At 45.8% G+C, this 12026-nt stretch overlaps 1 protein-coding gene across 4 annotated transcripts in view; it reads right to left on the minus strand.

The window, feature by feature from the left end:
- Positions 1–12026, minus strand: part of CTPS2 (CTP synthase 2) — a 305004-nt gene that overhangs the window by 263056 nt on the left and 29922 nt on the right. For all 4 annotated transcript variants that reach the window (XR_005777445.1, XM_040423329.1, XM_040423328.1 and 1 more), the window contains exon 6: positions 2217–2333. Coding sequence is in view for 3 of the 4 variants with exons in the window: in XM_040423329.1 (XP_040279263.1) it covers positions 2217–2333 (117 nt within the window). In the remaining variant the exon portion in view is untranslated. The remainder of the gene's footprint in view (positions 1–2216; positions 2334–12026) is intronic.

A 12026-nucleotide genomic window follows, 5' to 3' on the forward strand; every position in this document is an offset into this window, starting at 1 on the left:
TAAAGCGATGGCATCCAACATATACATGCTTTTAGTATTATGAAATCTTAAAAAAAAAAAAAAAGATCTGACAGATCTAACGTCATGGCTGGCTGCTTTACCAAAGCTTGTATTCCCCATCATTTGGAGCATCATTTCTGCGGCAGATTTACTAATCCTGTAGACGATACTGTCTAGATTTATCACAGGGCCTCAGGCTGGATGATACATTTGGTGCAGGCAGACACTTTTGTTAAATTTTATTACAACTATTGGTTGACTTAGAGAATTGTGGTGTAAATGTGGTGTAAAATGGACATCTTAGGCTATGCCCCTTTCCTACTGTTAGCCCAGCGGTCCGTGCCGGCGCCCCTAACCACAGGCAGGGGCGCCGGGCTCCCTCTTTTTCCTCCTGCTGCCATGCTGACAAACCAGGGCAGCAGGTAGCTTAACTATGGTATCTGTGTTCCATGCCAGAGTTTCCTTCCTGCTGGAGACTTGCACTGGTGTTTGACCTTGCGTGGGTGTCTCTCTTCACCTAAGAGGCAACACACACACAGCCTATGGCTGAATTGCAGCAGGTATTTAAATGCGCTTCCTACTACAGGAAGATGCCTGAGCAACCTCATGGTTTTAGCTTGTCTATCTCCAAGTGCTAAGGTGTCTCTCTTGCCGGATCTTGCTTATTCAACTCCTGGACTTTGCCTGTTTACCGCCTGCCTCTGACCTCGGACTTCGATTAATTGCCGCCTGTCCAGACCCGACACCTCCTGGCCACGCAAGTCCACTCGGTGCTTGCACCGAGTACTCTGACCCCCTGGTCAGCTGTCACTGACTCGGGGACTGCTCTGGAGTAGCCCCTGGCAACTACCCTAATGACCCAAGCCTATCCTCACCATCAGAGACTCTAGTGAAGACCAGGTAGTGGCTTAGTTACACCTCTCCAGTGGCGCAGTGGGTCCACACCCGCTTGCATAACACCTGCTAAGTCACTCTTCTTTAAAATTAATAGTTCCCAAGACTGGCACTATCACAGACTGGCAGTTCCATTCAATACAATAAAAATGAATTCAGAAATGTACGTAGAGCCCTTTTACAATCCGAGTAGAATTAAATAAAATGATTTATTTAATCAAATAAAATAACTTTACTCCTTTAATAGAAATAGATCAAATTCAATGTAATAAAAAAAATACTAAATGAAAAATATAAAACAAAAAAACATAAAACAAAACATAGGTGTGCCAAATTTTACCAAAATTGCTCCAAATTGGGCCAATTTGCACCAGACTTTAGCATGGTTTACAACACTGTCTAGGTCAGTGATGGTGAACCTTTTAGAGACCAAGTGCCCAAACTGCAACCCAAAACCCACTTATTTATCGCAAACAGCCACCGCGGCAATTTAACCTGAATACCAATATAATATATCTTCCATCTACTTTATCATTTAGCTATAATAGCCTGCCTACATTCAGTGCGCTGCCTGTGCTGTTCATAGCGCACCCTGCGCTGATGAATGGCAGGGAAAGTCTAAGGCATACTGGTACACCATAGACTTTTTCCAGGGTGCTGGTGCCCATGGAGAGGGCTCAGAGTGCCGCCTCTGGCACCCGTGCCATAGATTCGCCACCACTGGTCTAGGTGAACTCGTAGTAAATATAGGGCTCTGTGTTGTTTTGTTCCTCTGTTATGCCTCATTTAAATGAACAGATACGAGGCCAACTGGGTGATACCATTTCTCTTGTCAAAGGGGTGTGTCTGAGTCAGCACTGATTGGGCAGTGTAAGGACACACCCCCCAACTGGTGACACCCAGTTGTCAATTTGGTCATATAGATTGAGGAGGAGGACACAATGCAGAGCTCTAAGAAAAGGTGCTCTAGAATTGTTATTCCACTTATACAATTACTTACTAAAAACAGTCAGGAGAACTGACACGGCCATGTTAAAAAAAAAAAATTCTAAAACACTTGATTTTGTGGTCACGCACACTGGCAAAGAGTCTTTATTTTAGTGCTATAAAGACTCCCTGCAGTGCCGTACAGGCTGTGACACAGTCCTCATGTATGGAGATTATTCTCATCTAGAAGCAAAGCTCCATTCTGTGATGGTGACTGGGGATTCTTTATATATATATTCCAGGATATTATTCAATATGAAAAAATGACTTTATCTGTAAAGATCAGTTTCTCTAGGTGACTAATGCTGAGACATATACAGTCACAGATGACTTACCTGAGGCACAAGGCTGACATGTATGTTACAGAAGTTTTCTCTTTTGGCTTTAAACTGGAACTGCCTGAAAGCTTCTATGAAAGCCATTCCCTCAATGTCTCCAATAGTTCCACCAAGCTGAAAAGACAATACAGAAGATTTAACGTCTCCTTACATGTATATAAAACAATCGCATTACTGGAACATGGTGGGTGTGGGACCCAGTTAGATTCTGAACTGGGACCCAGGGACTTAGAGTTACGCCTCTGGGAGATATTATTTTCCATGCTGTTCTACCTTTCACTGATTTGTCCTTAAAAAATTATTCTAAGGCCCCATGCACACGACCGTTCCGTTTTTTGCGGTCCGCAAACCGCGGATCCGCAAAAAACGGAAGCCGCCCGTGTTGCTTTCCGCAATTTGCGGAACGGGCGCCGGCAATATAAATGCCTTTTCTTGTCCGCAAAGCGCGGACAAGAATAGGACATGTTATATTTTTTTAGCGGGGCCGCGGAACGGAGCCACGGATGCGGACAGCACACGGAATGCTGTCCGCATCTTTTGCGGCCCCCTTGAAGTGAATGGGTCCGCATCCGAGCCGACAAAACGGCGGCTCGGATGCGGACCCAAACAACGGTCGTGTGCATGAGGCCTAAACCAGATGGGATTATTCAGCTTTTTTTTTTTTTTTTTATATATATATATTGTGACAAGCAGTGTTTTACACCTTATCTGTTCTTGTTTCCAGTAGATGCAGTCATAAAAGGGTTTTCGCCAACACAAATCATGCACTCAAGTGTCCTTAGTACACCTCTTTTCTGGTTTTGGGTAATTCTATAGCTCTGATGGAACGTCTTTCTTTGATTCATTTTTAAGACACTGCCAGGATAATCTCGGAAAACCCTTTTAACTGAACTGCTTGTCAGAAGGTCCCAGTTGTCCGTCCACGGGCTATGTAAAAACCGCACCGACACAGCCGCCCTGTGCATGGGAAGCAAAATGGTGGCAGTCATGTGGTTAAATCACAAGCCCGCTATCTTAGCCATCCATGACCGCTTCCTCTTCTGCACAAGTTGAACTGGTCCAGCTTCGGCAGCGGTGATCTATTTACACAGTCTGCAAATGGTCAGCCGGGGCCCTTATGACAAGCGGCTCAGGTGAGCCAAAAGGATCCCATGAGTTTATTGTGGCACACCGTGTACTGTGAGACCATTTTAAAGTGGACAATCCCATTAAATTAGCGGAAAGGAAAGTTCAGCAGCTCTCACCTGCCTCACCTTCACCTGTGAGCACGGAGGACCCGTGTCAGGCCCGGGTAACGTAGTACAATGTGGTTCAAGAAATCCAGCTCCACTTCGGTAAAGAAAAAATTTATTTTGCTTGCGGTAAAATCACATCCAGTTAAAGTTACAAAGTCGCTGTCTACGAGTAAGGGCTTGAATTGTCTTCAGTAGCCCGAAACGCGTAGACAACGACTTTGTAACTGTAACTGGATGTGATTTTACCGCAAGCAAAAGAAATTTTTCCTTTACCGAAGTGGAGCTGGATTTCTTGAACCACAATCCCATTAAGTTGGAAAAAAAATCAAGATTTTGATTTTAGGTCATATTGCTCAGCTCAACTATCATCTAATCTTACATTTTGTTTGCAGATCAGAAACAGTGATGGCCAGTTCGCAGTGTTCACCGACGAACACATGCGATCTGCCATCTTTATTCCCGATGAAGGCTGTTCTCGGAACTGCCTGCTCCCGGTGACCGCATGTGTTTCAGAGCGGCTCGCGGCGCAGGCACAGGAAAGGACTTACCTCTGCATCGCCGGGCTTGGGAATAAAGATGGCAGATCGCATGTGTTCGTCGGCGAACACTGCGAACTGGCCATCACTGATCAGAAACCATTCAGTGTGCAAAAATATGCAATACTATGTCATATCTGCCAGGGTGTGATGTTATGTAATAAAATGACTATCAATATACATTATACGTTATATACATCTGGCCTGGTTAGAAGCAAAATTATCAAAAATATAAGAAAAGTCTGCAAATCCACCAACTATAAAGCAGTAAATCCACTATTATGATGCTGGAAGAAACAATCTATCAAAATGATTACTCAGTGTTCAGGAGAATCTATCCTCTGGAGTACTTCACTATGTGGATAGACGGGTTCTGTAACAAGCCAAATGAATGATTGCTGACATCAGAAAAGAACATTGGCATATTACTGTGCAATGATAATCACAAGATGGACAGAATGATATATCAACAAGCGGAAGATATCGCAAACCTCAGACCAGACGTCATCCCACTTATCCCTATTCTCTTTGTCGATTTATATATTTTTTTTCCAACAAGCACCACAGCTGAGGCCGGGTTCACATCAACGTTTATTTTTCCATTCTTCTGATCCATCAGAAGAACAGAAAAATAAAGAAAAAAACAGATCCTGTACTTTAAGCATCCGTTATGGTCATAACTGACCATCTGGCATCCGTTTTAGCCATTTCCTTTCTTTTGACATCTTTTGGCATCGCCGTTTCCCAAGAACCATAACTTTTTTGTGTGAGGGCTTGATTTTTGCTGGATGACTTGTAGTTTTCATTGGTATCATTTTGGGGTAAATTACACCTTTTTATCGCTTGTTGTTAAGTTTTTTCAGTGGTGACTAAGAATAAATTAGCAATCCTGCCATTTTTTTTTTTTTTACAGCGTTCACCGCAGGGGATAATCTACATGATACTTGTGTAGTGCGAGTCGTTACGGACTCAGAAATATATGTGAAGGAGATTTTATTTTTGCAATTTTTTCATTGAAAATCGTATTTTTAATGGAAAAAAAAGTGTATTTTTTTTTATTGGATTTAAAATGTTATTCATTTTATTTTATTTTTTACTGCTTAATAGTCCCACGAGAGGACTATAACAGACAATATTTGGATTGCTTTTAAAATACAATGCACTATCCCTATAGTGCACTGCATTTTAATGTCAGTGCTATACTGACATTTACCAGCAGGCAGCGCCAGAGAGACGCAGCCTGCTGGAAAACACTCAAGGTACGCTTGGGGCCTATACCAGGTCCCAGCCAGCCTTTACATACATCGGCATCCCGCGATCGCATTTGCAGGGTGCCGATGGGAGACAGAGGGAGTCCGCTCCGTCTGTCACCGCTTATATGCAGCAGGCACCATTGCCTATGGCATGTTAGGGGTTAAACAGCCCGGATCTGCACTCCTGGTTGGTCCGGGCTGTTAGAGCAAGAACGCGGCTCTCATGTGAGAACCGAGCACCCGATCTCATGAAAAGGCGGCGGCTCAGCCTAAAGCCCCTTAGTGACCGCCGTAAAGAGGCGTATTGGTGGTCACTAAGGGGTTAAAGGGATATTCTGGCTACAGGTATTGATTATTAATATCAGATTAGCAGGGGTCTGACACCCGGCACCCCCTCTGATCATCTGTTTGAAGGGCCTACAGCGATTGTGCTGTGTCGTCGTCTCTAGTGTTGAGCGAACTTCTGTTTTAAGTTCGGCGTCTAAAGTTCGGCTTCCGGTTAGCGAAGAATCCTGATATGGATTCCGAATTCCGTTGTGGTCCGTGGTAGCGAAATCAATAATGGCCGATTATTGATTCCGCTACCACAGACCACAAAGGAATTCGGAATCCATATCGGGATTCTTCGCTAACCGGAAGCCGAACTTTAGACGCCGAACTTAAAACAGAAGTTCGCTCAACACTAGTCGTCTCCACTATGGTGGCAGTGAAGTAATTACAGCTGTAGTAGCGAATGGGAGAGGAAACTGTAATTACACTGCCCCTCCACTACAAGAGAGATGCACAAGCGCCCCGGCCCCTTCAAACACCTGATCGGTGGGGGTTGGGGCTGGGAGTGGAACCCCCGCCAGTCTGAAAGTGATGACCTATCCTGAGGATAGGTCATCGATATCTGTAGCCTGGACAACTCCAAAAATGGGTTGCCCAAGATAATTAAAATTCTTGGACAAGTCCCTCCAAACTGCCTAAAATAAATAATCATCATATACTCACCCATCCCTGCAGCGCTGGTCCTCCTGTCACTGCTTGTCACGTAGCAGTATACAGCGTGTGACCGCTGCCCTCAGTGATCATTGGTGGATGCTTAAAGTGATTCTGATTCTCTACAGTAATACATGAGTAGTACTGCAGATATGGAGGCCAGGTCACTATTTTGTTTTTCCTATTATCCCCCACTCCCCCGCTGTCAGCTCTCAGAGCTGTGTTGAAATACATTGTCAGGGCTGCCCAGCATGCCCACACCAGTTAGCACTGCCGTCCGGACTGTGTATTCAGTGCAGCTTTGAGTCCTGACAGTGGGGGAACCGGGGGCAGTAGGAAAATAAAAATTGTGATCTGGAATCCTTATCTGCAGTACTACGCATGTATTACTGTAGATAATGGTCCAAAATTGGGGTGACAGCTTCCCTTTAATAATATACTGGGTGACAGAGAGCAGAGGATATTGAGATTTATGAGGGGGCAGGTTATCAATATGTCCATGCCAGTTGTGTCGTGTAAATACTTTGAGAAATATCTTGTTCAGAATGAGCGCCATATTTATGAAGCACCTGTTCCACTTTTTCCAACACTGAGGTCGGGTAAACTGGGTGACGAGGAGGGCAGCTTTTTTTGTACAAAATTTCCACGATTTAATTTAAGAAAACTCTTCATTTGTCATGCAGCCTATTGGTGTAGAGGGACACATACTAAGTGTTCCTATGGGGCCCTATGAAACCTGTTGTACCCTCCTGCATTGGCTGAAGTCAAATCCTGTACCGTTATATTAAACTATGTTTATGGAATGGATAAACAGGCTTATTTAAAAAAAATATCTAAAACCCAGTAAATATAAAAGATAAACATTTGTATTCTTTGTCAAAGCTGTTTCCTGATACATTTAGATTTAAATACTGAGCTGACAAAAAGCTTGTATAATAATGTTTTCTATTCAAGGCGGCGAGAAATGATCCAGAAACGGTTATAGTTAAACTGCGGGGATCTACGGCTTGTCACTTCACTCCGAAGAGAATTATGGAGATGCAGATCTAGGCTGCAAAGAGCCATAAACAAAATATATACAACCGAATATACTGCATTAGAAAGACAACAGTGCCCTCTAGTGGTACAGCAAGCACATCACACAGAATGGAAACAACTGCATGTGCGTACTTTGCAGTATATTCAGGAGAATGTCAAGATCGAGATATGTCTCCTACTAGTATAGGATTCTACCCTTCACCCCCTATCCGGATGGCAGGAACACTTTGAAAGCTACTATACTGTATGTATAATTACAGAGGCACTGCCAGTGCTGGGGGAGTACTAGGATGGTGCCACCAAAATGGTCCTCCTTATGAACTACCGTATTTTTCGCCCCATAAGACACACCGGCCCATAAGACGCACCTAGGTTTTTGAGGAGGAAAATAAGAAAAAAACATTTTTTAACCAAAAGGTGTGCTTTTGGTGGGTTTTGAACTAATTGTGGTCTGTGCATGACACTACTATGGGGGATCTATGGATGGCACTGTTATGGGGGATCTGTCTGTGGATGGCACTGTTTTTGGGGGGATCTGTGGATGGCACTGTTATGGGGGGATCTGAGGGGGGCACTGTTATGGGGGGATCTGTGGATGGCACTGTTATGGGGGGGATCTGTGGATGGCACTGTTATGGGGGGATCTGAGGGGGCACTGTTATGGGGGGGAGATCTGTGGATGGCACTGTTATGGGGGGGAGATCTGTGGATGGCACTGTTATGGGGGGGGAGATCTGTGGATGGCACTGTTATGGGGGGGAGATCTGTGGATGGCACTGTTATGGGGGGGAGATCTGTGGATGGCACTGTTATGGGGGGGAGATCTGTGGATGGCACTGTTATGGGGGGGAGATCTGTGGATGGCACTGTTATGGGGGGAGATCTGTGGATGGCACTGTTATGGGGGGTGATCTGTGGATGGCACTGTTATGGGGGGGAGATCTGTGGATGGCACTGTTATGGGGGGTGATCTGTGGATGGCACTGTTATGGGGGGGTGATCTGTGGATGGCACTGTTATGGAGGGTGGATCTGTGGATGGCACTGTTATGGGGGGGAGATCTGTGGATGGCACTGTTATGGGGGGGAGATCTGTGGATGGCACTGTTATGGGGGGAGATCTGTGGATGGCACTGTTATGGGGGGAGATCTGTGGATGGCACTGTTATGGGGGGTGATCTGTGGATGGCACTGTTATGGGGGGGAGATCTGTGGATGGCACTGTTATGGGGGGTGATCTGTGGATGGCACTGTTATGGGGGGGAGATCTGTGGATGGCACTGTTATGGGGGGGAGATCTGTGGATGGCACTGTTATGGGGGGGGGATCTGTGGATGGCACTGTTATGGGGGGGAGATCTGTGGATGGCACTGTTATGGGGGGGAGATCTGTGGATGGCACTGTTATGGGGGGGAGATCTGTGGATGGCACTGTTATGGGGGGAGATCTGTGGATGGCACTGTTATGGGGGGTGATCTGTGGATGGCACTGTTATGGGGGGGAGATCTGTGGATGGCACTGTTATGGGGGGTGATCTGTGGATGGCACTGTTATGGGGGGGTGATCTGTGGATGGCACTGTTATGGAGGGTGGATCTGTGGATGGCACTGTTATGGGGGGGAGATCTGTGGATGGCACTGTTATGGGGGGGGAGATCTGTGGATGGCACTGTTATGGGGGGAGATCTGTGGATGGCACTGTTATGGGGGGAGATCTGTGGATGGCACTGTTATGGGGGGTGATCTGTGGATGGCACTGTTATGGGGGGGAGATCTGTGGATGGCACTGTTATGGGGGGTGATCTGTGGATGGCACTGTTATGGGGGGTGGATCTGTGGATGGCACTGCTATATATGTGTAACCCACAGATCCCCCACCCCATAACAGTGCCATCCACATATCCCCCACCCCATAATAGTGCCATCCACAGATCACCCCCCCTCCCCCCATAACAGTGCCATCCACAGATCACCCCCCTCCCCCCCATAACAGTGCCATCCACAGATCACCCCCCCTCCCCCCATAACAGTGCCATCCACAGATCACCCCCCTCCCCCCCATAACAGTGCCATCCACAGATCCCCCCCCCCCCCATAACAGTGCCATCCACACATTCCCCACCCCATAATAGTGGCATCCACAGATGCCCTAATATACCGGAGCTAAACCTGTGGGAGGGGCCGGTGTCATGCAAATGCAGCGGGGCCGGTGCGGTCACTGTACTCCGGCCCCGCCACTCACTCACTGCTTTATTGCCTAAACCTTTTATAATAATAACTTTAATTGAAGTTCCGATCCCCAGCCCCATCTGTACTACTTACTAAATGTCCTGTAGCAGGCAGAGCAGGGCGAAAAAATCGGCAATCACAGAAGTTCGAGTTTGGGTTAGGTGTTGTGTAGATTGTATTATTTTCCCTTATAACATGGTTATAAGGGAAAATAATAGCATTCTTAATACAGAATGCTTAGTAAATTAGGGCTGGAGGGGTTAAAAAACTAAATAATAATAATTTAACTCACCTTAATCTACTTGTTCGCGCAGCCCTGCTTCTCTTCTGTCTTATTTCTTCAGGAGCTGGGTAAAGAACCTTTGATGACGTCACTGCGCTCATCGCATGGTCCATCACATGATCCATCACCATGGTAATGGATCATGTGATGGACCATGTGATGAGCGCAGTGACGTCACCACAGGTCCTTTTCCTCACAGATGAAGGCAGAAGAGAAGCAGGGCTGCGCGAACAAGTGGATTAAGGTGAGTTAAATTATTATTTTCTTTTTTTTAACCCCTCCAGCCCTATTGTACTTAGCATTCTGTATTAAGAATGCTATTATTTTCCCTTATAACCATGTTATAAGGGAAAATAATAATGATCGGGTCCCCATCCCGATCGTCTCCTAGCAACCATGCGTGAAAATCGCACTGCATCCGCACTTGCTTGCGGATGCTTGTGATTTGCACTCAGCCCCATTCACTTCTATGGGGCCTGCGTTGCGTGATAAACGCAGAATATAGAGCATGCTGCGATTTTCACGCAACGCACAAGTGATGCATGAAAATCACCGCTCATGTGCACAGCTCCATAGAAGTTAATGGGTCCGGATTCAGTGCGGGTGCAATGCGTTCACCTCACGCATTGCAGCCGCATGGAAAATTCGACCATGTGAAAGAGGCCTAAGAGTTTTGCCCAAGCTATGCTAGGGCTTTGAGAAGATTCCGGTCTTAAAACTATTGTCAGCTTTCAAACATGGCCTGGCCCATATCTCTAGCTTCTACCCAGCCTGAGATAAAAGGAGTTAGGCTAAATGCACACAATCAGGATTGCGTGCGGATTGGCGTGCAGAAAATCCGCACCGTAGGTCGTGTACATTGTATTCTATGAGAATTTGAAATTCTCAATGCACACGATGCAGATTTTTTCTGCGCAGATTTTGAACTGCGGTGCGGATTTAAAAATCCGCAGCATGTCAATTTATTTTATTTTTCCTTACCGGATTTTCTTCATTCACTTAGTAAAATCTGCATGCAAATCCGCACCAACTGATGCGGATTTACCGCACGGATTTGCCTGCGAACACCTGCGGATTTCAGTGCAGATTCCCTGCACATGAATCCTGAACGTGTGCATGTACCCTTAGGCCCCTTTCACACGGGCGAGTATTCCGCGCGGATGCGATGCGTGAGTTGAATGCATTGCACCCGCACTGAATCCCGACCCATTCATTTCTATGGGGCTGTTCACATGAGCGGTGATTTTCACGCATCACTTGTGCGTTGCGTGAAAATCGCAGCATGCTCTATATTCTGCGTTTTTCACGCAACGCAGGCCCCATAGAAGTGAATGGGGTTGCGTGAAAATCGCAAGCATCCGCAAGCAAGTGCGGATGCGGTGCGATTTTCACGCACGGTTGCTAGAAGACGATTGGGATGGAGACCTGATCATTATTATTTTCCCTTATAACATGGTTATAAGGGAAAATAATAGCATTCTGAATACAGAATGCATAGTAAAATAGTGCTGGAGGGGTTAAAAATAAATAAAAAATAATTTAACTCACCTTAATCCACTTGATCGCGCAGCCGGCATCTCCTTCTGTCTTCATCTTAGCTGTGTGCAGGAACAGGACCTGTGGTGACGTCACTGTGCTCATCACATGATCCATCACATGATCTTTTATCATGGTGATGGATCATGTGATGGACCATGTGATGACCGGAGTGACGTCACCACAGGTCCTGTTGCTGCACACAGTTAAGATGAAGACAGAAGGAGATGCCGGGCTGCGCGATCAAGTGGATTAAGGTGAGTTAAATTTTTTTTTACTTTTTTTTATTTTTTTTTTAACCCCTCCAGCCCTATTGTACTATGCATTCTGTATTCAGAATGCTATTATTTTCCCTTATAACCATGTTATAAGGGAAAATAATACAATCTACAGAACACCGATCCCAAGCCCGAACTTCTGTGAAGAAGTTCGGGTTTGGGTACCAAACATGCGTGATTTTTCTCACGCGAGTGCAAAACGCATTACAATGTTTTGCACTCGCGCAAAAAAATTGTGCATGTTCCCGCAACGCACCCGCACATTTTCCCGCAACGCCCGTGTGAAACCAGCCTTAAAGCAGCCCCCACCCTGCTGTCCATGCTGTCACTATTGCTCCTAGAAGCACATTTGCATATATTAAAACTATTTAAAAAAAAAATTCTCAGCAATGCGGACACGTATGTACATGGGACCAACACAGATGTCTTCAGCTGCCAAG

The sequence above is a fragment of the Bufo bufo genome, chromosome 3 (assembly GCF_905171765.1).
Source record: "Bufo bufo chromosome 3, aBufBuf1.1, whole genome shotgun sequence".
NCBI lineage: Eukaryota > Metazoa > Chordata > Amphibia > Anura > Bufonidae > Bufo > Bufo bufo.